The 26912-nt window shown below is 35.8% G+C and overlaps 2 protein-coding genes across 5 annotated transcripts; both read left to right on the forward strand.

The window, feature by feature from the left end:
* LOC109229336 (eukaryotic translation initiation factor 3 subunit A) lies at positions 3968 to 11671 on the forward strand. Of its 3 annotated transcripts, none has more exons than XM_019394741.1 (14): positions 3968 to 4066; positions 5028 to 5089; positions 5371 to 5852; positions 6367 to 6582; positions 6668 to 7036; positions 7131 to 7160; positions 7385 to 7612; positions 7741 to 7902; positions 8805 to 9026; positions 9107 to 9310; positions 9387 to 9593; positions 9811 to 9891; positions 10403 to 10604; positions 10927 to 11671. In XM_019394741.1, exons 2-14 carry the CDS (start codon positions 5044 to 5046, stop codon positions 11352 to 11354), a joined length of 2877 nt encoding a protein of 958 aa, XP_019250286.1. In that variant the 5' UTR covers positions 3968 to 4066; positions 5028 to 5043; the 3' UTR covers positions 11355 to 11671. The 3 variants fall into 3 exon arrangements, with proteins under 3 accessions (XP_019250286.1, XP_019250287.1, XP_019250288.1); XM_019394742.1 differs by having other exon boundaries at positions 9393 to 9593; XM_019394743.1 differs by having other exon boundaries at positions 9405 to 9593.
* On the forward strand, positions 13716 to 16829 carry LOC109229337 (uncharacterized CRM domain-containing protein At3g25440, chloroplastic-like). 2 transcript variants are annotated; one of them, XR_002068547.1, is made up of 4 exons: positions 13716 to 13915; positions 13993 to 14653; positions 15083 to 16223; positions 16299 to 16829. XR_002068547.1 is itself a non-coding variant. In XM_019394744.1 (3 exons), exons 1-3 carry the CDS (start codon positions 13878 to 13880, stop codon positions 16103 to 16105), a joined length of 1722 nt encoding a protein of 573 aa, XP_019250289.1. In that variant the 5' UTR covers positions 13716 to 13877; the 3' UTR covers positions 16106 to 16829. The 2 variants fall into 2 exon arrangements, 1 of the variants encoding a protein (XP_019250289.1); XM_019394744.1 differs by having other exon boundaries at positions 15083 to 16829.

A 26912-nucleotide genomic window follows, 5' to 3' on the forward strand; every position in this document is an offset into this window, starting at 1 on the left:
AACGCGCATTAACTCCCCCTGATGAGAGCATCAATTCACATACTTGAGCATTTGCATTCTAATCTTGTGCACCATCTTCAAAGATCGTTGGTGGATATTTGATAAACAATATCAGCCATATTAACTTCAACGAATTTGTTTCACCTTGAAATCATCATCCCTGATAGATGTATTGTCTTCATATAATCTTGTTGGAATCATCGTTTCAATATCTTCACATAGAGGTGAAAACTATTGCTATCATATTATCATGCTTATAGTTATAGCAAGATACATTTGTGCACAAATTGCACTGAGAAAGTGGTACTTCAAGATCAAGAATTGTATATGCTTCAAGCAACTTAAATCCTTCATGGATTGTCATATAAGTTAAGTCATATAAGCCATATAAATAGACTTTAGATTTGTATCAAGTTTTCATGTCATGCCAGACATATAAGATACATAAAGGTGATAGCACACACCGCTGTCTTTATACTTTTAAGTGTTTGAATTACAGGTCCAAAACTACTTGTCTTTCATATGAAACCAAATTCCACTTGAATTGTTTCTCCAGACTTAAGATCCTCATATATATTTAGCGCTATAATCAATGTCGTCGACAAACATTTTATATTGGTTCCAACCTCCTTATTTTCCATAAAGACATAACATAGAGATCTCTTCATTCATATATTCAGGTACCTGAATCTCTCATGAGATTTTATGAAGTGTTATGTCATGTGATCTTCTAGATCACTTGCCTCCTTTATTATGATCATTTTGATCATTTGCTCATCTTCTTTATCAAGAAGTTTATTTGAAACCGATTTGTCTATACGCTTTAAGCGTACCATAGACTTTGTCCTTCTAGGACTTATTCTAATAGGAGCATTTGCAGTGAGAATATAGTTACTTTCTTTGGGTCAGCAAATGCGTCTGGCATGCTTTGCAATATATTGCAAATGAATTATCTTTTTATGAACTTCAAGTTCATATTATCTTATTCGAGGATCTAAATGTACAAATAATAATTCATTCCACGTAACTTTTTCTCAACTGTTTATCATGTCTCCCCCTCATGTTAGAAAAACTAACTTGTCTCCTCAAATTTGAGAATCCATCTTTGTGCGTTATGGTGTTAATCAAAATATACACCGCACATCAATAATAATAAGATATAATTATTTGGTTCCTGACCATGAACCACTTGTGAGGGGATAAAATAATATACTTTGATATATAACGTATATCAAATTGATATAGATAACTTTGTTCTCATAAGCAATTGTTTAGCTATTAAGTAGAGGCACTTAATAAATTATTTTGCTAAACCAACTGTGATGTAAACCAACTTATCAAGAAGAACTATCTTGAATAAAAAATCTGGAAATTATGCTCTATATTAAATTATCGAGCAAGTTACCTCGCAAACACTAAGTTGCGGGTCAATAATAATTGCACATGTAACCATCTCATAGATGCATCTTATGTGGTATACATGGCAGGTGAATGAGCCCATATTCACCTTTGATATTTCCAGCATTCATGGGATTCAATCCCAATTTTAATGGTCTATTAATTAATGAAAACAAGCAATGTAAGAGAATTCGTAAAGAACTTTCTAGTTCTTTAATATTTACCCATGTGAATTCTCTTTTATTTTTGCACATCATACTTGAATTAACATGGCTAAACCAATTATGCCAACTGGATAAATTATCAATATTGATAAACTTCAGGTTTACACCATAATGTGTGCAATTATGAATAAACTCCAAGTTTATTATGATATGGGTTTTTATATCAATAAATATCCACTTCATTGTGGTATTCTTTTGTCTATGTAGTACAAATTGGAGAATAAAGCGGGTAGCTTTTCACATACATATTACCCCGTTACAAGTTGTAGTAATAGAAGATATTAAATCTTTCCTTTATTAATAGTCTCAATATAATCAACCGCTTTCGCGTATACTTTGGAAATCGAATAAGTTTCTTTGAGACTTACTAAAACACAATACCTTATTGGTAATTAATTGTGTTTCTCCAAAATAGTATAATTGGCTCTTGCAGAGTTCTCAATTAATTTTATAGTACCACATATTCATCAACACCCATATGGTCAATATCTCTTTTAAAGAGAAAGTTATACCATTATGGTTATGGTCAAAATTATATGCAAGATATGTTTCTTGCATTACCGTTGTCTTTTAATAATCACAATGCCAAAATATTTTGGCGTACAATAGGTACGTGACCAATGACCATTCATGCTATAATAATGACATTATTTTCTTATATCATCTCAAACCTCCTTTTAGAGGTGAGCGCGGTATATTCACTACCACTAGCACGTTCATATTCTTTGAAGAATGAATATGTATTCATAAATCAGATGTTGTCACATTCACATCATGAATGGACCATAATCATCTATATGTGCTTTACAAAATCTCATGTCAAATATATTTCACAGAGTGAAAGATTATTTTGAGAATCCTTATTGTTCTCGTTACCACAAATGATGACGATTATAATTTCGTCTATTGCCACGTCCATATCCATTGATACATTCATAGTAATAATTTTATCTTCTTTCAGACTTATCACATACTGCTATCACATTCTCGTAAGGGAATGAGAATGGAGCAAATCAATGAGACGGGTTTTCAATTCTTTGCCCACAATCATACATGAATTTGATCATGGCGAGGCATAGAAATTTTACCACTTCAGGTGGTTATAATTTCTTACAAACTCCATTAGAGTTATAATCAAACTTTGTTGTCTTTACTTGTATTTAAAATCAAAGTATAGAATAAATTAGAAAAATACTGTAAAATACTTACCTTAAATCCAGAATTTAATCATGAAGGAAGTTCATGGAATAATTGACAATCATTATGCTCAATCCCAAAGCTTTTACTCAATTGGTTAGAGTCTCGTGCTGATAACGTGTTATGAAATAATAAAAGAAGAAGACGAGTATTGCAGAGCAAAGTAGAGAGAGAGAATTCTTATTGATTTTGGAGTGAATTACAGTGGAATAGAACCTCTATTTATAGGGAGATGGTGACTTAGCCACCAAATAATAAACCCTAGGATCTCTCTAAATATAGACATTCATCATAAACCTAGCTAGGAATTTTCCTGCCCGTGTTACAATTCTATTTATAACAGACCTTTGTATTGTTGGTTTAGTAATTCTTTTTAGAAGGAACTTCTTATTTCCTTTTCTCGGTAGGTTTTAGTTTCCATTTTTTTTTTTGTTGAATAGGAGATTTCTTCACATTATTTTTATTATTTACCTTTCTCAATTAGAATAAGATTCTCTTTTCTTAGCTTTATGTAATAACTTTAGATACTTGGTAAACTTATTTTTAGATGATTTTCACATAGTGTGAGTTGATAAATATTATTGTGAAATTGGAATTCGATATTATTTTCAAGTTTGATTCTTGAAAGTAATTATTTATTCTTAAATCCTTATATAGTTGATTCTCTCTCGTCGTTCTTTGAGAATGATTAGTTTTACATATCAATTATTACTTTAGACTTTCTAACAATTTTTATGTACTTAGTTTTCTTGAATTTCTTTATTTGTCTATCTTTTATTAATTAGTTTATGCTTTACTATTAAACCTGATTACATCAATAATAATGCGTAAACACTAATTATTAATATAATTTCAAGTTTTTATGAATTATCGACAAATGGTACTTATGGTTGCAAATATTATATAAGACTAAGAGTTAGTTTACTCAAATATAATGAGTTAGACTATCCTTTTTTATTGGTACATGGTATTTCCTCCTATCCTAGTCCTAGTACTAGTATGATGTTTCTAATTTAAGTCCTCTCACCGTTAAATAAAGAAAAGAAAGAATTTTACAAATACAGGTCAAAATAACATTTTTCAAAAAGTTTGGGGGTGCAAAGAGTGTTTTAATAAAAATGAAGGACCAGTTCTAGTGAACCCTGGAACACATCATATTTGCTTCACTTAGCTCTTTGTCATTTCAGGTTTTTAGGGCAAACAAAAAGAGAGACAGTGCGGCACTCACAAAGCATCGAAATCTACTGGTATTTTTTGTTAAATTTGGGAACTTTTTAAAATTTGTATGTATTAGAAACAATTTTTTTTGGTTAGATTTGTGGAATTTTTAGTACATTTTTAATCCGATATGAGTAGATGCGTATATGTATGTGAATGCTAATTTGGATTTATATCCGATTTATAATTTTGTTTATCTTGATTTTCTTATAAAAATAAAGAAAAAATTAATCTTGATGCATTTAGCTGAGAGTACATTGTACATTTATTCCTTTTTTAATCCTTTTTTAGTTTTTGCAAAATCTGAAATTACAAGGAATAGAGCCTACGCTGTTGCTTACATGCTGTGATTTGTAATTTTGTTTTCTTATTTGTTCTTTTTCTGCGTAATATTGCTATTTACGTGTTAATTTTTAGATTGGAAAGGATGGGCGTGAATGAGGGAAAAAGAGGAGAAATAGGCCTAATTAGAGCAGAGTTAATTTAATTGATTGATGGTTATTTTAGATTTGTTCCCAGGAGAAAAGATGATACAGAAACTGCCCCGGGGCTTTGGTTGTCTAGTGGTGAGAGCGTAGCTTGTGTTTTGTGTTTTGTGGGTTAGGCGCACTCACAGGTTCGAACCCTGTCATAGGTGGTATTTAACCGGAGAAGGGTAGAGGGTGGGCCCATTATCCACCTAGTTTCGAACCGTGTGGCACTGGACCTTGGAGATTTCTTGGTTATAGAGAAAGGATGATAAAGAAATCATTATTCTGGTCTGTTATTTTTTTTTCTTTTTCTCCTCTTCTGGTTGTGTGGGTGGGTGGGGGTGGGGTGGGGGGTGGGGGGGACAAAGTGGCTAAAGTTCTTGCCTTTTCGAGCTAATGATTTGCTTCTCGTGTAGCAACTTCTTGAAGTCTTACTACTGAGTGTTTAGATTTAACATTTTTGTTCTTGCCTGTTGATGAACTTCTTTGCCACTTGACTCATCCAACTATTCCCTTGCAGGTGAAAGATCCTTGAAATGGCGACTTTTGCCAAACCTGAGAATGCTTTGAAGCGTGCTGAAGGTTAGTGGAGTTACTATCTGGATCTGATTTAGCAAGTTACTTTTACAGTAAACTTCTCAAAGCTTTACTTTGAGATGTGCCCTGGTGTTATGTACTCTGTACACTTGCAGACTTATATCTCAAGTGATATCTGCAATTTAGGAGGGGTTATATGGTCACAGGGTGAGGGTGGTCTAGATGATTTTTAATATTATGGGAGGGTGAAGTTTTGTAAATTCCAGATGTTTTAATTGTAAAATTGAGAATGTCGGTATGTTTACTAATTTGATGTTTTGATGCAGAGTTGATTACTGTTGGACAAAAGCAAGAAGCGCTGCAAGCACTTCATGATCTTATTACTTCAAGGAGGTATAGAGCATGGCAAAAAACTCTTGAAAGGATAATGTTCAAGTATGTAGAGCTATGTGTTGACATGAGAAGGGGCAGGTTTGCCAAGGATGGCCTAATTCAATATCGTATAGTCTGTCAACAAGTGAACATTAACTCCTTAGAGGAGGTGATAAAGCATTTCATGCATTTAGCTACTGAGCGAGCTGAACTGGCTCGCAATCAAGCACAGGCGCTGGAGGAAGCTCTGGATGTGGAGGACTTGGAAGCTGATAAAAGGCCTGAAGATCTTATGTTGAGTTATGTTAGCGGGGAGAAAGGAAAAGATAGATCTGATCGCGAGCTTGTCACTCCCTGGTTTAAGTTTTTGTGGGAGACATATAGAACTGTTCTCGAGATCTTGCGTAACAACTCAAGATTGGAGGCTCTGTATGCTGTAAGTTTCCATTGCCCTTTCTTTTCGTTAGGTTTTTGAATAATTAGACTGCATTTATGTTCTGAGGTGAGGAATTTTAGTATCATGACTTTCAGGCTTGTTTAGACTGTAATTGAGTAAGCAGGTTTGTCCTTTTTACCTTTTCAGTTCGCTTGCCTAGGAAGTGCGAAGTGAATGTGCTTCTGATTTCTGCTTAGTAAATCAATCGCTTTTCACTTCTTATTCACAATATTCATGGGCGTCTTTCTCAGTTTGCTGGCATTTGTCCATGTTCTTTGTTTCATACATGTAACAATTTTGTCAGAATATAAGTCTATTCTTTTTGATAAAAGTTTATATATATCATCCGGGTGCAATTTTTTTGTGTGTGTTAGAACCTGATTTGTCCTGTATGCCATTTAAGCTTTCTGCGCGGCTGATAGGAAGTTCTGTACTCTTTCCATCTTTAGTTGAGCATATATTTTTTTACTGAAAGAAACGAGGTTTAATTAAGCTTCAAACCTATTTTGCTCAGATGACAGCACACCGAGCCTTTCAGTTCTGTAAGCAGTACAAACGTACAACAGAATTTCGTCGTCTTTGTGAAATCATCCGGAATCATTTGGCAAATCTCAACAAGTATAGAGATCAGAGGGACCGGCCTGATCTGTCTGCTCCAGAGAGCCTGCAATTGTATCTAGACACTAGATTTGAACAACTGAAAGTTGCTACCGAACTGGGTCTTTGGCAGGTTATTACTTTTTCTGATAGATTATAAGCATATCTTTTGTCCTATATGGGAGTGAACTTCATATGTTTAGTTTTCTTTGAAACAGGAAGCTTTCCGTTCCATAGAAGACATATATGGATTGATGTGCATGGTTAAGAAAACCCCCAAGGCGTCATTGATGGTTGTTTACTATGGGAAGCTGACAGAGATATTTTGGATGTCATCAAATCATCTTTATCATGCTTATGCATGGCTCAAGCTTTTCTCTCTTCAGAAGAGTTTTAATAAAAATTTAAGCCAGAAGGATTTGCAGTTAATAGCATCGTCTGTTGTCCTAGCTGCACTTTCAGTGCCTCCTTATGATCAGTCGTATGGTGCATCTCATCTTGAGCTTGAAAATGAGAAGGAGAGGAGTTTGAGGGTGGCCAATCTAATAGGTTTTGAAGTTGAACCCAAAGCCGAAAACAGAGTAGCGGTAATGTCTTTTTTGAATATTTTTATTATTTCCTTACTATTAATCTCTTGCTTTGGCTGAACAGCTTCTGTTCCCTTGCTTTTCTCCTTTTCAGCTCTCCCGATCATCACTTCTTTCCGAGTTGGTGAGTAATTATATATATGTTTTTTTTTTAATTTAGCATATAGTCCTAAATTTTTTTCCATTTTTATAGTTTAAATTCCTTGTCTCTTTGCATTCACTGAACCCATTAAATTTTCGAGGCAAAGATGAGCACATGTCATACTGTTTTTGAAATCGTTCAGTCTCTTGATTTTTTAATTGTTTGTCGGTTTCTTTGTTTTTTCTTAATTGTTTCTCCTTCTGTAGGTGTCCAAAGGTGTGATGTCCTGTGTCACCCAAGAAGTGAAAGATCTTTATCATGTGTTAGAAAATGAGTTTCTTCCTTTGGATCTGGCACTGAAGGTGCAGCCCGTATTGAGCAAAATATCAAAGCTTGGTGGTAAGCTGTCTTCAGTTTCCTCAGTTCCTGAAGTACAACTGTCTCAGTATGTTCCTGCATTGGAAAAACTTGCTACTCTGAGGTTGCTCCAGCAGGTATGCACTCTGTTTTTTACCTTTTGATAAAGAGCACGCATGCACATTATTTAAGGTGGAAGTCCAACTTTCAGTTCTGTCTTCATTTTAACTGAGAATGCTGCTATTTGTTCCTTTTCTTGTTGCAGGTCTCTCAGGTGTATCAGACAATTCAGATTGATAACATATCTAAGATGATCCCATTCTTTGACTTCACTGTTATTGAGAAGATATCAGTTGATGCGGTTAGACGTAATTTTCTAGCTATCAAAGTTGATCACATGAAGGGCGCTGTCTTCTTTGGTAAACAGGTATAATGTGTCACTTGGAATTAAAACTCTTCTCTATCCTTCACTTTTTGTTTGTATGTCGGTTGGGCGCCCCTAGAGGTTCCTTTCCTGTGTCTTCGTCAGTTGGTTCTGAGAGATTTTATCAGCATTATATCTCTGCAGACCACATTGTTCTTTCACCACATTGTTCTTTCCCTCATTGTAAGTAAAAGCACGGGAATAGCTCGCTTATGGCATCTACGGAACCTTGTGTGTCTTCTGTTATCTAATTCTTTTATGGAGATATTTTTATTATCATAATTTTGCTAGGCATGACAGAAAGACACTTGTATTTCCTGAAGGCGAAAGTAGATTTAAAGCAGGGTCAACATTTCTTGCATTTGATTTTAATGTTTTGTGCAAAATAGTGGGCTCTCTAAGGGTGTGTGGTTAGCATAATAAGTTTGTAGTTCAGTCACTAGAACTAGGAGCTTTTGAACTCTGAAGTGCAGTTCTTAGTTTCTGAGATATAAGAGTTTTAGTGGGTTGCTGTTTTCAGCAGATTCTATGTTGTGGGATTTGGTCCATGGGGATTGTTTCAAAGTCTTACTCTTATGGATTTGTAAGTTCACCTGTACCTCTGTGGTATATATGTTGGTGAACTGATGCAGAAGAGTTTGTAGCTGTTTCTTTAAGACACTTTGAACTACATGGTTTTGATTTCCCCCCATTAAGCCGTGTAGGCTAGGTTATCATACATCATTTGCTCATAATTTTGTTTCCAGAGTATTGAGGTACCTCTGGGTATATATGTTGATGAACTGATGCAGGAGAATTTGTAACTGTTTCTTTGAGACACTTTGAACTACAGGGTTTTGATTTCCCCCCATTAAGCCGTGTAGGCTAGTTTATCATACATCATTTGCTTATAATTTTGTTTCCAGAGTATTGAGGCGGAAGGACTCCGGGATCATCTGTCACTTTTGGCTGAATCCCTTAGCAAGGCAAGGACAATGATTTATCCCCCAGCAAAGAAGGCTGCCAAGCTTGGGGAAGCACTGTCTAATTTAGCAGAGATAGTGGAGAAGGAGCACAAGAGACTTCTTGCCCGGAAGTCCATTATTGAGAAACGCAAAGAGGAGCAAGAGCGTTTACTCTTAGAAATGGTATGAAATTCTTGGCGGTGTTGTGAATTGCTTGTTATTGTTGTTATTGCGTATGAACTTTTACGACCATTTCTTTTAAGGAACGAGTGGAGGAAACAAAGAGGCGAGAGCTACAAAAGATGACTGAAGAGGCTGAGCAAAAGCGCATTGCTGCCGAGTATGAGCAAAGAAGGAACCAACGAATTTTGAAGGAGATAGAGGACCGAGAACTTGAAGAGGCCCAAGCTTTGCTGCACGAAGCTGAAAAGCGCAGCAAGAGGAAGAAGAAGCCAGTCCTAGAGGGAGTAAGTATATAACTTGTACTTCTATTCCCAAAAACTTTCAATTGGAAAATCTTGCCCGGCATTAATTTGATTTCAGGAAAAGATGACCAAACAGGTGATTATGGAATTGGCGCTGAATGAGCAACTGAGAGAGAGGCAAGAAATGGAAAAGAAGTTGCTCAAATTTGCTAAAACTATGGATCATCTGGAGAGAGCTAAGAGAGAAGAAGCTGCACCTCTTATTGAATCTGCATTTAAACAACGTTTAGCTGAAGAGGCAGCTCTTCATGAACGCGAGCAGCAGGTTTGCATTAAAGACACATTATGCTTTTTGCCCTCCCACAATAACAAGTACTTTCACATTTTTACCACAGGGATAACTAGCTTGTGGCAGCCAAGTGTTCATGAAAAAAATTTCTTTCACATTTCTCTTAAGAAAGTGATATGTTATCTTTTAACCTTCTACCTCTTTCGTTGAAATATTGCTGATGAATTGACCTTGCGTTTTAATATGTTTTCAGCAAGAGATTGAGCTGAGCAGACAACGACATGCTGGAGACTTGGAAGAGAAAAGGAGGCTGGGACGCATGTTGGAGAACAAGGTCAGTTTATCCGACTTCTATGAATTCATTGAACTGCTAGATATACAAGCTTTTGATGATATAACTGAACTGTTCGATGTAAAGTTGGGTCAGTGCTATTGATAGTTTATTGGGTCTAAATGGAACTGATGTAGGACCAAAGTTGGAATCTTAGGCTACTTTAATCTTTGAGCTGTGAAGCTAATGGTAATAGAAACAGTTGTTTTATCCTTTTTTCTGCCTTCTGTCTAGTTTCTTGTATAATGGCCTTGTTTGAAAATAAAAAGAAGGGAAGTTCAAAATCCTTTGCAGCAGTTCTTTCTGTTATGAATACATTGGCATATCACAGTAGCCAGCAATGACGAAATTGTCTCCGATATATGCTTACTATTTTGTGGAACTAGTTAAAATCTGAGCAGCCATCGGCTTGCTGAAGACTGGTCTTGGTCTCTGACAAAGTAGGTGGTTGACGTAGGCTGCATTGATTCATGCTAATGCATAGATTAGCTGATATATATTCCTAATCATGCAGAGAATTTTGCAAGAAAAAGTTGTCAGTAGCCGAGAAGCTGAATTCACTAGAATGAAACGGGAGAGACAGGAAAGGATCAGCCAGATAATTCAATCAAGGAAGCAGGAGAGGGAAGCTAGGAGGAAAATGATATTCTTCCTGCGATCTGAGGAGGAGCGACAAAAGAGGTTGCAGGAAGAGGAGGAAGCCCGCAAACGTGAAGGTACTTTGCTGGTTAATTCCCCACCCACGTCATGTGCATTCAAATCTTTTAGGGTTAAGGGGGCCGGGTGGGCATTTATCGAGGTGTGTCCAACCAAAGAGTTCATGCTTCTGTTTCTCCGACATGTATTTTTTTGGGTTTTGGATACTCTGCTACACTCTTATCACTATAGCATGTACTCGACCATTCTGAACTTATAAACTGTCCTTTTTAAGTTCTTTTTCCCTCGCTCCTTTCTTTTTACCCCCTGCCTGCAGTTGAGGTTCAGTAGCTACTCAAAATTAATTTAGCATCCTATGGCAACTTTCTGAAAATTTTGCAGAGGCAGAGAGACGGAAGAAAGAGGAAGCTGAGCGGCAAGCCAAGTTAGATGAGATTGCAGAAAAGCAGAGGCGACGAATGCTAGAACTTGAAGAGAAAGAAAAACGGGAGAGAGAAGAGATCTTGCGTAGGTCCACTGCTGTGCTGTCAAAGCCTGCTGAGCCTCCAACCTTGGGGCGTCCCGCAGAACTTGGCGGAGCTGCTCCAATTCCTGCTGCAGCAGCTACTGCACCTACTCCTGGCCCTGGGAAATATGTTCCTAGGCACTTACGAGCGAAAATGGATGGTGCAGGCCAGGCTCCACCTCCTGAAACTGACAAGTGGGGCGGTGGAAGTAAGCCAGATGATCGACCATCATGGCGCGATGAACGAAAGCCGTCTCCATTTGGTAGTGGCTCGAGGACCAGTTGGCCGGCTTCTAGGCGGTGAATGGGTTGAGTCGTGCAGTGGCTTATACCGGAGTCTTGCATCCTCGGCATTTTGGTTCAAGAAATTCAATTTGCTATTTACCTTTTTTGTGACTTTTACCTAATGTGTATTGGAGTTTTTATTTATTATGAGCTCAAGCATTTCTTGACTAAGATATTTTCTGGACGGTATGGAGAGGCTTGAAGTTTTTGACAGGTGATTTGATGTTGAACTTTTTTGTCCGCAAATAACTACAGTTGCTATTGTGTTCAACTTTCTTTTTCCTAGTGAAAGTGTAAGACGATGGCCTATATTATTTCCTGTTGCTTATCATGTTATCTCCACATTGTCATATACTTATTTGGCAGTACATTTTTGCAATAACACTCCTTGGTTAAGTGTTTTGTCAGTTTTGGATCAACACATGGAGATACCTGTTACTCAACTATATCTATATTATAATTAGTGATGAAGTGTCATCACAAGAAAAGTCTTAATTTAAAAAAATAAAATAAAATACTTAGCAAAATTTAAGGATAGGATGACAAGTGCCATCTCCAGAAAATATTAATTTTAAAAGAGTGCAATAAATAAATAAAATATTTAGCAAAATTAATAAATAAAAAATTGCATGGAGCAAAACACTTAGTAAAATTAATAAATAAAAGAAGGATAGGATAAGTAATATATTAATTAGTGTAAAGAAAAAAGGCAAAATATCTTAAACCACCCCTAAACTTGGCTTAGATTATTAGTATCCTTCCCGAACTATGCCCGGTCTTAATTACCCCCTCAACTTGGCCTTTTGAGAGACATTACCTCCCTAGACGCTGATGTGGCAAAAAGTCTGGGTGCACTCACCTGCCACGTGGATTTTTCTGTATGTGACATTTTTTTGAAAAATAAAATATATTTTTACCGTTTTAAGAATATTACTTTTTGAGATAATTTTTTTCGAATACAATTTATAATAAAACTTGGATAGAAATACATTATTTAGGTTAAATATTTTTATTTGGCCAAAATAATAAAGTTTTAGTTAATCATTTTTTGAAATTGACCTGAAAATAAAGATTTANGGTTTTACGAAAACGGTTTTTTTAAATAACCCGTTTTAAAAACGGTATTAACCCGTAAACGGTTTAAGGTAAAAGGTTTAAATTTTAAGGGGAATTTTTACCGTAAATTCAAAAATTAAACGGTAAAATTTAGGATTAACGTTAGAAGTTAACGTTTAGGGTTACGTAGTACTTTAGGGGTGTACCCCGATCGTTAAGTGTTAAATTAAGCTTTATCGGTATGTAAACTCTACCCTGCTTACTGTCCATCCCTATCTACTATTTACATAGTAAGTCTTACTCATTTATAGTACTCTAAAAGGCTAATGAAATTTTAATTAAAGACACACAAAAGTGAAAGAAGTAAAGACTTTTTCCTTCTTTCTATCTCTTCTTATTTATATTTTACTGTATTGCTTTTATTTTATAACACGTATCAGCACAAAGCTCTAATTTTATCCTTAACCCCCGCTAAGTTGAGCCATATTTTATTAAGGTATGTATCATTATATTCATTTTGGTATGGCAGTACTTATCTTATGCTCACTGTTTGCAGACTCTTGGGCATCTTAAATAATTCAAGTACATTGCAGTGATAAACTAACTATTTCCTTCGGTGCTCAACTCTTAGATGACCTCAAAGTCATCAAACTAGCTACCCACTAATGACATACTTATAATATTCATGGACTTCCTGAATCAAAATATATCTTTAAGGCATTTTGAAGAACTATGAGAAATGAATTGACAAGTAATAATTTCACATTAGTTTAATTACTTTATATTTATTGGATTGGAGCATATAAATAATGTTAGTCACGTTCAATTCTTTTAACACATATATATATATATCAATAATATAAAGTGAAATGAAACAGTATGTTATTTTCAATTTATGGCCAGAATAAAAGAAAATAGTAGGTTGTTTACATGATATAGCTTTATTACCGTTTCTTTTTCCCCTACTCTTTTTTGTTTCACTAATTGTTTATTAATATAATTATTTCTCTAAATTATTTATCTTTTATGATAGTATTCACTATGTCAGATTNGAGGGGGTAATTAAGACCGGGCATAGTTCGGGGAGGATACTAATAATCTGAGCCAAGTTTAGAGGTGGTTTAAGGTATTTTGCCAAGAAAAAATAAGTACATAACAATATTTATAATACTAAAATAAAATATCCCTTGAGTGCAAAAAAAAAAAAAAAAAAAAAAAAAAAAAAAAAAAAAAAAAAAAAAAAGAAAAAAAGAAAAGGAAACAAAAACATAAAATATCCCTTCAACTTAGGTTAAAGGAGTGTAACTTTTGTAACCCAGTTATATTCTATTGTTCTTCTTCCCCCAAATTAATCCCATCGTCCCCAGAGTGAAACTGAAACTTAAACCTCTGTTCAAAGAACCCTATGCGCCATTGACATTCGCTCCTCTAAAGACGGTAAAATGAAACTAGAAGCTCAGTGACCGATTTCTACATTATCGCCGTCATGTTCGTTTCCAGATACATTCAACGGCGCTCCTTGCAGTATATTTCCTCTCTCTTCTTTTTCTAATTTTGTTAGTTAAGTTTAGATAAATTTAACTTTTTTTTTTTTACTATAGGAATGCGATTCTGCGGAGATACGATATGGTGAATATGATTTCAAGCAGTGAAAATACGACGACGGTCAAAAATATGGAAGTTAATGTGTGGAATTGCAGTGGTGGAGTGCGGTGGATGTCGGGGAAGAGCATGAGGAGTAGAGTAGCAATGAGAATGCAGAATGAGTCAAGCAAAACCCTAAGGGAGATTCGGAGGTCAAAGAAGTTGAAATTGAAGCTGATGACTGATGAAGAACGGTTAATTTATAATCTCCGTAGAGCAAAGAAAAAAGTTGCTTTGCTACTTCAGAAGCTGAAGAAATATGAGCTACCAGAGTTGCCATCTCCACGGCATGATCCTGAGCTTCTGACTCCTGAGCAACTGCAAGCGTATAAGAAGATTGGTTTCAGGAATAAAAATTATGTTCCTGTTGGTGTTCGTGGAGTCTTCGGTGGAGTTGTCCAAAATATGCATCTCCACTGGAAGTTCCATGAGACTGTGCAAGTTTGTTGTGATAACTTCCCTAAGGAAAAAATTAAAGAGATGGCCTCAATGCTCGCTCGACTAAGTGGTGGTATTGTGGTTAACATACACAATGTAAAAACCATTATTATGTTTCGCGGCAGAAACTACCGCCAGCCTAAGAATTTAATACCTATCAACACACTTACAAAAAGGAAGGTGAGCTACAAATCTCTTTTGAGTAATCCACTGCTTATGTAAATCCTAGTGGTAACTTTACAAGTTGATGAATTGTTATATGTTTCTGTTAACCCCTTAATTTTGTATTTGCTTGAGGGAACCTAGCTTCTGTCTGTGTTTCATACATCTATGTGATGTAAAACTCCCTGGGTGCTATGAGTCTTCGACATGTACTCCTGGTCCCGAAGAATGGGTATACGGCATGTCTCATCTGTTGAAAATATCTTGAACCATCGATATTTTGGAATTTGTGTTGAATATAGGGACTAAGATTCTGGACTCTTTTAATTCCTATTGTATGTAATGAACTAGCTTTTCTGTAACTTGCTTAACAACGCTGGAAATTTGAACATGTTACTATTGATGAGTACACATCTACTGTTTGACAAAGTTATCTCTTCCATGTAGGCATTATTTAAAGCCCGATTCGAACAAGCACTGGAATCACAGAAATTAAACATAAAGAAAATAGAACAAGAGCTCCGGAGGAAGGGGATAAATCCTGATGATCCAGCAGCCAGGGCCAGCATCCAGAGAGTAGCATCCACATTCTTCAATGCCATTGATAAGAAAGAAGGAAGCCCATATGTCTTTCAGGAGGATACTGGTACTAAGTTGGGTCTCAGCAGTAGTATAGACCAAACACAATCAACAGCTGAAGACAGTGACCAGGAAGAACTTGACCGTTTTATTGCTCAGATAGAACAGGCAGCTGATGACGAATGGGCAGCTGAGGAAGAAGCAGAGAAAGACGAAGTAGGGAAGATTAGATATTGGAACAAAGAAGATATAGGTAGTCGATTCAGAAGATCTGGAATGATGGGAAGTGATGAATCAGATGATGAGTCAGGAGGGAGGACAAGTGGCTGGAATAAGACTTACGGAAGGAAGATAGCTGATGATGATGGACATGATGATGTATCTGAAGATGACAATGAATTGGATAACAATGATGACCGACGAGGTAGAAGCAATTACGCTGATTCCGGCATGTACAAGGCTCCTGACAGGCATCCTAAGTATAAAACGGAGAAATGGCAGAAGGGTAAGAGCAGTAGACCTATAAGTGAGGGAGGTTCAAGCAGAAATTTTGATCCTTATTTAAAGGGAAAGATGGGTACAGAAGGTTCTGGTTCAGACATGTTAAGTGACCTTGAGGAAGCCATGTGGAATTCAGATGATGAGGGAGGGCAGCACTCAATGCTACCAAGTGAGTATAGAAGTAGTAGTGACGAGGGGGAGGATTATGATAAGGTAGCAACATTGGGATCAAGTGCAGAAGATGCACCTGGTTCAAGGGCATCAAGAGGGGCAACTAATAGCTTTAGGACAAGTAGTCAAGAGCAGATGAAGAAAAATGAGGGTACTTCCGAGAGCAAGACAAAGGTGAAAAGCTCAAAGGACTTGGATGAAACTTGGGACAGCGACTGACCGGGGTTCCACCTTTGACGTAGAAATAGTGCTCACTGGATACAGTAGAATAGAGGCCAGTGCTATTTATGGTACTTGAATAAAGAACTCTGATTTGTGCAAGAAATCAGGAAGAAAGGTATGGATTAGTATCGCGTTTAGTGGTTACTTGAAGTAAATGCTTTCAAGTTGAATGCACTTTTCATATGGGCAGGAAATCGAGCTAAACTGTTTCTTCTTGCGTGCTTGCATCTACATGTCTGAATTTGGGTGAAACGCTAACAACGCACAGAGACACTGCCAGTGCACCTGTATTTGTTCTCCTAGATTCTCTGTATCCATATCGTTTAAGTACACAAATAGTTCATATTCCCCTCTCATAATGTTTGTCGAAGCGTGCTGCTGAAGAGTAGTACATTGAAGAATCTGGGGTGGTGACTTTTGTATAATATCAGTGAACCATTACTCTTTCGATGGTATAATGAGATGGACTCTTGACTGGACAATAATGCTGTACTCCATTTTTCATTTTTTTTGTTACTGCTTATTTGAGCACTATGTCTTTCTCCTGATAATCAGTGTAACAAGTCCAAATGCATAATTGACTTGATTATTAGTTATCAGGTTGTCGCGGTCTCATTTTACTATGACCTGTTTAGTGAGCTCGCATAATGGGTATTCCTCGTCTTAGGGGAGGAAATAGTAATGGGGGAAGTGTATGATCTGAACTCTGTTATTGTGGTTGTGTTGGTGAATTCGTCAAAGTTAGAATTGTTGGATTCAGCTTAAATTATTGATGGTTTATCTAGGCTTTCACAGTGTTCATATTGAATATTTTATGTACCGCACTCGAACAGTTGATTTTAATTGAAAATGGTTAGTTCTTACCAGACAACTCTAGCTTGTACCCCAGAAATTACACTGAAATGGTAACACCTTGCAATTAGAGCATGTGATGAGGCTCTGCAAAGAAAAATATCCTTCAAGGGGCTTGCGTTGAATACCCAAAACATTAGTCTCGAGCACTTAGTCTAGTTTATAACCTAAGATCCAAGTGAAAGTTATAGGATTTCATCAAATAAGTAATTGCTATGAATAGTTTGTAGATATGGGTGCCCATGTATGTAAATAGCTTATGGATGAAATCTCCTGCTTTATGTCCATCCCATTCACTATTTACAATAGTAAGTCTTCTCATTTTATGCCTATAAAAGGCTATGTAAATTTTAATTGAAGACACACAAAAGTGAAAGAAGAAAAGACTTCTTCCTTCTTTCTATCTCTTCTTATTTATATTTTACTGTATTGCTTTTATTTTATAACACGTTATCAGCACAAAGCTCTAATTTTATCCTTAACCCCCGCTAAGTTGAGCCATATTTTATTAAGGTATGTATCATTATATTCATTTTGGTTATGGCAGTACTTATCTTATGCTCACTGTTTGCAGACTCTTGGGCATCTTAAATAATTCAAGTACATTGCAGTGATAAACTAACTATTTCCTTCGGTGCTCAACTCTTAGATGACCTCAAAGTCATCAAACTAGCTACCCACTAATGACATACTTATAATATTCATGGACTTCCTGAATCAAAATATATCTTTAAGGCATTTTGAAGAACTATGAGAAATGAATTGACAAGTAATAATTTCACATTAGTTTAATTACTTTATATTTATTGGATTGGAACATATAAATAATGTTAGTCACGTTCAATTCTTTTAACACATATATATATATATCAATAATATAAAGTGAAATGAAACAGTATGTTATTTTCAATTTATGGCCAGAATAAAAGAAAATAGTAGGTTGTTTACATGATATAGCTTTATTACCGTTTCTTTTTCCCCTACTCTTTTTTGTTTCACTAATTGTTTATTAATATAATTATTTCTCTAAATTATTTATCTTTTATGATAGTATTCACTATGTCAGATTTATCAAAACTTGAATTTGTGGCACTTGACATCACCGGGAAGAACTATTTATCATGGGTCCTTGATGCTGAAATTCACCTTGACGCTAAAGGTCTTGGAAATACTATTATACAAGGAAATGAAGCGTCAAATCAGGATAAAGCGAAGGCCATGATTTTCCTTCGTCATCATCTACATGAAGGGTTAAAAGCTATTTAACCGTAAAAGATCCACTCGAATTATGGACTAATTTGAAGGACCGATATGACCACCTAAAACTTACGGTATTACCGAAATCTCGGTATAAGTGAATACATTTAAGGTTGCAAGACTTTAAAATCGTAAGTGGGTATAATTCTGCTATCTTTAAAGTAAGTTCTCTATTAAAATTATATGGAGACACTATCACAGACGAGGACTTATTGGAAAAATATTTTCTACTTTTCACGCTTCAAACGTGGTGCTACAACAGCAATACCGTGAAAAGGGTTTTAAGAAATATTCTGAGTTAATCACATGCCTACTTGTGGCAGAGCAGAATAATACTCTATTAATGAAAAATCATGAAGCCCGTCCCACTGGGTCAGCTCCATTCCCGGAAGTGAATGCTATAGCAACATATGATAAGTTTGAAAGAAAAAAAATAATTACCGTGGTCGTGGACATGGTCGTAGACGTGGACGTGGCAGGGGACGAAACTATTATCGTCATTATGGTGAAAATAAATCGGAGAACAATAAGGATTCTCAAATTAATCCTTCAAAGGGTAAAATTAGTATGTGTCACCGATGTGGTATGAAAGGTCATTGGGCACGCATTTGTCGTACGCTAGATCATTTTGTCAAACTTTACCAAGCCTCCCTCAGAAAGAAAGAAAATAATGTGGAGGCACACTTGACCTTTCAAAATAATGATGATGAAGCAGGTCCCTCAAACAAATATGATTCCGAGGCACATCTTGCGTATAAAGATGATGATTTTGGAGGCCTATCAAATATTACTCATTTAGAAGCTGGAGACTTCTTTGAGGATATTGACTGAAGAACTAATCATCTTATTGGGGAATGAAGCTATAATAAAAGTTGTCATTTTTTTTATGTTTGCAATTAGTTTATTTTTCTTGAGTGTATTTTCCTAATGCATCATGTATTGCTAGTTTCTACATTCCTAATGTATTTCACAATGTTCTTTTCTGTTTGTCTTCATATTTCTTATGATGTACTTTTTGATTTTTTTTTTATGAAGAATATGAAAATTCCCCAGTCTTCAGTTGGACTCAAGATTAATAAGGATGATATATGTCTTCTGGATAGTGCTACAAAGCATACTATTTTAAGAGATAAGAGATATTTCTCTTATTTGGTAATGAAAGCAGCCAATGTTAATACAATATCCGGTAGTACAAGATTAATTGAAGGTTCTGGAAGAGCCAATTTATTACTACCAGGAGGAACAAATTTGGCTATTAAGATTAAGCACTATATTGTAGTAAATCTCAAAGAAACTTATTAAGTTTCAAAGATATTCGCCAAAATGGCTACCATATTGAGACTACAAATAATGAAAAGATTGAATATCTTTATATTACTACAATAATGTCTGGTAAGAAATATGTGCTTGAAATGTTACATGCTCTTTCCTCCGGCTTATACTACACAAGTATTAGCAGGATTGAAACAGATGCCGTAGTAAATGAAAAATTTACTAATCAAGATAATTTTATTATTTGGCATGACCGGTTGGACCATCCTGGTTCTAATATGATGCGTAAAATAATTGAGAATTCACATGGACATTCAATGAAAAGCCAGAAGATTCTTCAATTTAAGGAATTCTCTTGTGCTGCATGTTCTCAAGGCAAATTAATTATTAGACCATCAACTATTAAAGTTAGGATGGAGTCCCCTGCATTTGTGGAACGTATACATGGTGATATATGCGGGCCCATTCACCCTCTATGTGGACCATTCAGATATTATATGATTTTGGTAGATGCATCTACGAGATGGTCACATGTGTGCTTACTATAAACTCGTAATATGGCATTTGCGAGATTGTTGGCTCAAATAATAAAGCTAAGAGCACAATTTCCAGATTATGCAATTAAGACAATTCGTCTTGATAATGCCGGTGAGTTTACATTCCAAGCCTTTAATGATTATTGTATATCAACTGGGATAACAATTGAGCATCCGGTTGCTCATGTCCATACACAAAATGGTCTAGCGGATCATTGATCAAATGCCTCCAATTAATTGCTAGACCAATGCTTACGAGAACAAAACTTCCCATTTCAGTATGGGGACATGCTATTTTGCATGTAGCAGCACTTGTGCGGATAAAGCCCACAAGTTATCATAAAGTCTCCCCATTGCAATTGGCTTTTGGTCAGGAGCCAAATATTTCCCATCTTAGAATCTTTGGTTGTGCGATATATGTCCTGATTGCTTTACCACAACGCACAAAGATGGGTCTCCAAAGAAGGTTGGGGATATACGTTGGATATGAATCTCCTTCTATTATGAAATATCTAGAGCCGATGACTGGAGATTTATTTACGAAAAGATTTTCTGATTGCCATTTTGATGAATCAGTATACCCAACATTAGGGGGGAGAAATAAGCAGCTAAAAAAGGAGATAGATCGGAATGCATTATTACTGTCTCATTTAGATCCTCGAACAAATCAATGTGAACAAAAGGTTCAAAAGATTATTCATTTGCAAAATATTGCAAATCAATTGCCAGATGCATTCACTGACATACCAAGTGTGACTAAGTCACATATTCCAGCTGCTAATGCTCCAATTCGAGTTGACGTCCCGGTAGGACAATCAATTAAAGCAAATGAGTCTATGCCACGCTTGAAACGTGGTAAACCAATCGGTTCTAAAGATAAAAATCCTCGAAGAAGAAAAGGAGCAAATGATCAAAGTGATCATAACACAGAGGTAGTGGTTCAAGAAGATCCCCAAGACGTAACAAAAGATAAGACCTTAGGGGAGGTCCAGGTAACTGAAAATAATGACAATGAAGAGATATCAATAAGTTACGTCTCAACGGGAAAAAGATGGAACCGAAATGATATTGTTATCGATAACATTTTTGCTTATAATGTTGCTGTTGAAATAATGCAACAAGATGAGGATCTTGAACCAAAATCTGTCGATGAATGTAGACAGAAAAATGATTGGCCAAAATGGAAAGACACTATCCAGGCAGAGTTAACTTCACTTGAAAAACGTGAAGTCTTTGGACCCATAGTTCGAACACCTGAAGGTATAAAGCTAGTAGGGTACAAATGGGTTTTTGTGCGAAAACGAAATGATAAAAATGAAGTCGTTAGATATAAAGCACGACTGTGGCACAAGGGTTTTCGCAAAGGCCTAGCATTGATTATATGGAGACATATTCTCCTGTAGTGGATGCTATTACCTTCAGGTATCTCATAAATATGGCAGTGCATGAAAAACTTGATATGCGTCTAGTGGATGTTGTCACAACCTATTTGTATGGATCATTAGACAATGAAATTTTTATGAAAATACCTGAGAGATTTAAAGTGCCAGAAGCACATAAAAGTTCTCGTGAAACTTGTTCAATAAAGCTTCAGAAATCTTTATACGGATTGAAACAATCAGGTCGTATGTGGTACAATCGCCTGAGTGAATATTTGTTGAAAGAAGGGTACAAAAATGATCCAATTTGTCCTTGTGTCTTTATAAAAAGGTCTAGATCTGAATTTGTTATAATCGCCGTGTATGTTAATGATTTAAATATCATTGGAACTTCTGGGGAGCTTCCAAAAGCAGTAGACTGTTTGAAGAAAGAATTTGAAATGAAAGATCTTGGAAAGACAAGATTTTGTCTTGGTCTACAAATTGAGTATATGAAAGATGAAATATTTGTCCATCAATTAACATACACCGAAAAGATTTTAAAGCGATTCTATATGGATAAAGCACATCCATTGAGTACCTCGATGGTGGTGAGATCACTTGATATAAAGAAAGATCCATTCCGACCTCATGAAAATGATGAAGAGCTTCTTGGTGCTGAAGTACCATATCTTAGTGCAATTGGGGCATTAGTGTATCTTGCCAATAATTCTCGACCAGATATAGCTTTCTCAGTAAGCTTATTGGAAAGATTTAGTTCTTCGCCAACACAAAGACATTGGAATGGTATTAAACATATATTCAGATACCTCCAAGGGACCATTGATATGAGTTTATTTTAATCAAATGGATCCAAGTCATCATTGATTGGTTATGCAGACGCAGGATATTTATCCGATCCCCATAAAGCTCGATCTCAGACAGGATATTTGTTTACAAGTGGAGGTACAGCCATATCATGGCGTTCAACGAAACAAACTATGGTTGCTACTTCTTCAAATCATGTAGGGATAATAGCCATTCAAGAAGCAAGTCGAGAATGCGTTTGGTTGAGATCGATAACTCAACACATTCAGGAAACATGTGGTCTCTCTTCGAAAGGCAATATTCCAACAATATTGTATGAAGACAATGCTGCATGCATAGCTCAACTAAAAGGAGGATACATCAAAGGAGATAGAACAAAACACATTTCGCCGAAATTCTTTTTCACTCATGATCTTCAAAAGAATGGTGAAATAGACGTTCAACAAGTTCGTTCAAGTAATAATTTGGCGGATCTGATCACTAAGGCATTACCAACCTCAACATTTGAAAAGCTGATATACAATATTGGAATGCGTCGTCTTCGAGACATTAAGTGATGTTTTCATCAGGGGGAGTAACTACACGCTGCACTCTTTTTTCCTTAACCATGATTTTGTCCCACTAGGTTTTCCTGGTAAGGTTTTTCATGAGGCAGCAAGCAATGCATACGTCCCAATGGTTTTTTTAGTAAGTTCTTAATTAAGCACATTATCTTACATGGACATCCAAGGGGGAGTGTTATAAATAGTTTGTAGATATGGGTGCCCATATATGTGAATAGCTTATGGATGAAATCTCCTACTTTATGTCCATCCCATTCACTATTTACAATAGTAAGTCTTCTCATTTTATACCTATAAAAGGCTATGTAAGTTTGAATGGAAGACACACAAAAGTGAAAGAAGAAAAGACTTCTTTCTTCTTTCTATCTCTTCTAATTTATATTTTACTGCATTGCTTTTATTTTATAACAATAATACAATTTTTTTTATTTAGTGTAAAGAAAAAAATCTTATGAGATATAATTAACTTTCAATTTTTATTGCATTAAAAATCAATTCAAATTCTAGGGAAAACATAAGTTATTGCATATATATAAGTTACCAAAATGTTAGGAGATACAATTAATTTTTGATTTTTCTTGCACTACAATTTCTTTTCTCAAATAGCTTCCTAATAACTAACTCTTGGAGCATTGTCTTGACCAATGCCAAGTGGCTTATTATTAGGCTGAGACGTGGCTTAATATGGATACGTGTTGAATTAATTTTTCAAAAATAAAAAGTAACTGAATATTATTGATAAATTTACACAATTAAAAATTACGTAACACAATAGAATAAAATTTAAAATTAATTTTTTTAAGAGTAATAAAATATATATCTTCTATATTATATTAAAAAGAGAGTAGCAGAAAAAAATATTAAACAAGATAATGCGCTAATACAAATTTATATTAACAATGTTAAAATACTGAATATTGGATAATATAATACAAAATATAGAACAACAAAAGTTCTTATAACTATATAAGTCTCCTTTGTGATTTTATAGATATATTATTATTGGATGTATTGTATTGACAAATGAGATGTCAATTGAAATTTGTTAAAGCAATATAATCTAATATGTTCAAACAATTTCGATCATAATTTAATTTAATTAATATTTTTAATAGTGACCGCACACGACTACTAGTGTCAAGAATGATGCAATCTTGAATAGAAAATCATGTCTGTACAAATGTTGGAGAACCAAATGAATCGTTTATTTGGTCGAAGTGTATCATAACCTTTAATTTTATGTTAGGTGAGAGATTTTACGGCATAGCTATTTTCAAGAGTAAAAATCATATTTATATCTTGAAATTTGGTAATATTTACATTTCTTTCATTACCTTTTTGTGAAGTTCCTTAAAGTATTTTCCGTACGCAGAGACTATTAACGGGCATATTTATAGTCGTTCTTGGGATAGAATTAGATGCCACCGAGGGGCTGTTATGAAATATTATATTATATAGTTGATGTCTATAACTTTTAAAGACTTACTTTCACTATTCTTTTCCATTAACCTTCCACCACTTCTTATCATTATGGTTGTAATTCTCACATCTCCATAACCTCGTCTATCAGAGTCGGAGCTAGGATTTGAAACTTATGGGTGAAGGATTCTAGCTTTTTTAAGTTGCTGGGTTCTAACTTAAAATTTGTGCATATTCAATGATTTTTTCAAAACAAAATAAAGTTTGGACTAAAGCTAATTGGGTTCGGCCGAACCCATAACCGAAGGGCTGGCTCCGCCCCTATTCTCTATGATCTTCCCCCATGATCTCATGTGACCAGGGGCGGATCTACAGTGATAGGTATGGGTTCCCGGGAACCCAGTAACTTTTGCCTAGACCCTGTATTTATATTAAGAAATCATTAAATGTATAAGAATATTTATATGGGAACCCAGTTACATAGTGTTTTGCTGGTTCAATGGTAAGGTGCGGACTCCAAAATGATTTTCCGTAACCCACAGTGCAAGTTCGAATCCCATCAGCTTACTTTACATTTTTCATATTTTTTGGCACAAAGTTTTATGCACTTTTTGTCAAGTAACAACTTTTAGCCTTCACCTTTACGTGTAAAGCCTTGTTGTGACTCAACCCTTCTGGTGGCAGCTCATCTTCATGAAAAGTGATCTTGTGACTTTCCAATACCTTTCCCACCATGTTAGCCATCTCTCCGCCGGTGATGTTGCTTGGCACATATGCTTCACTCAACACTCTTAACAAGGCATTCTTGTGTGCATCGACATTTTGTAGCAAAGCAAGGATGGAAATTTGTGCCGGTGTTTTGTTCAGCTGATCAACGATCGAGTATTCTTTGGCTTGTATCTTTCTCTAGAGATCGTCGGGCTTCGGTTTCTGTGATGGTTTGCTTACTGAGGCCTGCTTGCTTGACTCAGCCAAATGTTCCGGGGTATAACGTGAATCCTGGATGAAAAGAAACAAATTTTAGAAGTATCCTTCCTAACTTTACGTGATCATGTGAGAAGACATTACAGCATTGGAAGAGGGCTGGTCACTCGAGAGATTTGTTTTTCCAAAACACAATTGTTGGTGAAAATTGCGTCATTTTAATGCTGAAATGGTTTATTACTTATCATATCGGACTGGTTAGAATATAGTATTTAAAAAGATGCAAGCGTTTTGCTTAATGTTGTTACTTGTTAAAATGAGCATTATGGAGGCCATATGGAAAAAAGTTGGTGATTTTGCTTACAAAAGATGCGTTTTAGGGCTTGGAATAAAGGCTATAGAAAGGCTTAATGCAACATGTATGGGTGAACAGTGAATTACTTCATAATCGCCACGTTCGTTTTGCAGATGATGTTACCGATTTATTGAACTCAGCACAGTCTATTATAACCTTCCTTTGGCTAACAAACGCGGAACAGCTAAAAGTGGAGTATCGACGTTCGCTTGAATGCTCAACATTGACTGTTGCTAAGGTATCTTTTTTGAAGAAGAAGATCGCCTTTTCGAGGTGCACGGAATAGACAGTGAAACTACTTTCTTCCTAGAATCCGAGAGGAACTTCTGAAGATCTCTTAAAGTGGTTGCCGGATACAGCAAGGCAGATGTAAAAAAGAGTGTGATAGAAAATGCCTACCAAAAAATGATATCATCGTATTTGTCCAAGTATAACAAAGACATTGTAGATCTTGTGCAAAAGAAACATTTGAAGGCAATTATTAAAGACTGTGAATGGTGACTGGTGAACTTTGGATATTGGTTGATGAGTCTAAGATGTGCTCTCATAAAGAAAATGGCGTGGTTTGCGTTATGTCGAATGAAAGCAGTAAGTTACTTGAGCGATTCCTCGCTTGGTGTCCATGTTAAGATACATTGAGAAGTCATTGAAAGAAGCAATTTGTTCTTTGCTTACTTGGAAACATATGAGCTACTCAAATACGGGGACAGGGCTACGTGGAGCTAGGTCATGCAGGGTGAATTAATGGGCCTTAGACTTTGCATATGAATGATATCCTTCCGCAAATTGCCATACATTGGTTCTTTGCTAAATCAATTGCAATTGAACTCTTTGTGGCTGTGTGGCAAGAGACATTATTGAGGCAGAACAATCTGTTTTTAATATTCTTGCAAATGTTTTAATAGAGTCTTGTTGCGCAGAGTCAAGCGCGATGCATTCGAGAGTGCAATAAAATGCAGAAAAGCTGGGAGGAACTACTCAGGCTTGGAAGTTCAGTACGGGACGGCTATAATCAAAGACTTGGACTTCAAGGGCAGAGGTGATACTCGCTGGGGTTCTCATTTAAGAAGGTGGCGTAATTAGTTATTAGTTATTCTATCATCGTTTTCATGTACTTGGGTATCTTTCAATTGAGGGTTCAATTATCATGAGAGACTCAATGGCAAAAAAGTCTAGTGGGACGACATAAATCATGATAGGTTCGTATATATTGCAGGTTTAAGATGTTGAAAGTACTGTGGACACTTACCATTGGATGTAAATTGGGCTTTGTCAAGAAAAAAGATCAAAGAAGTATTGTAAGTACATGAAGCTTGTGGTTTCAAGAGACAGTATGCAGAGTTTGAGAAAGATCATGGATGTTATTCTTTGGTAGATTAGAAGTCTCTGCTTTAGTGTTTGTGTCAAGGGCTGATATTCGTGATCACGGAAATGATATAG

This window comes from Nicotiana attenuata, chromosome 7 (genome assembly GCF_001879085.1).
Source record: "Nicotiana attenuata strain UT chromosome 7, NIATTr2, whole genome shotgun sequence".
NCBI classification, from domain to species: domain Eukaryota; kingdom Viridiplantae; phylum Streptophyta; class Magnoliopsida; order Solanales; family Solanaceae; genus Nicotiana; species Nicotiana attenuata.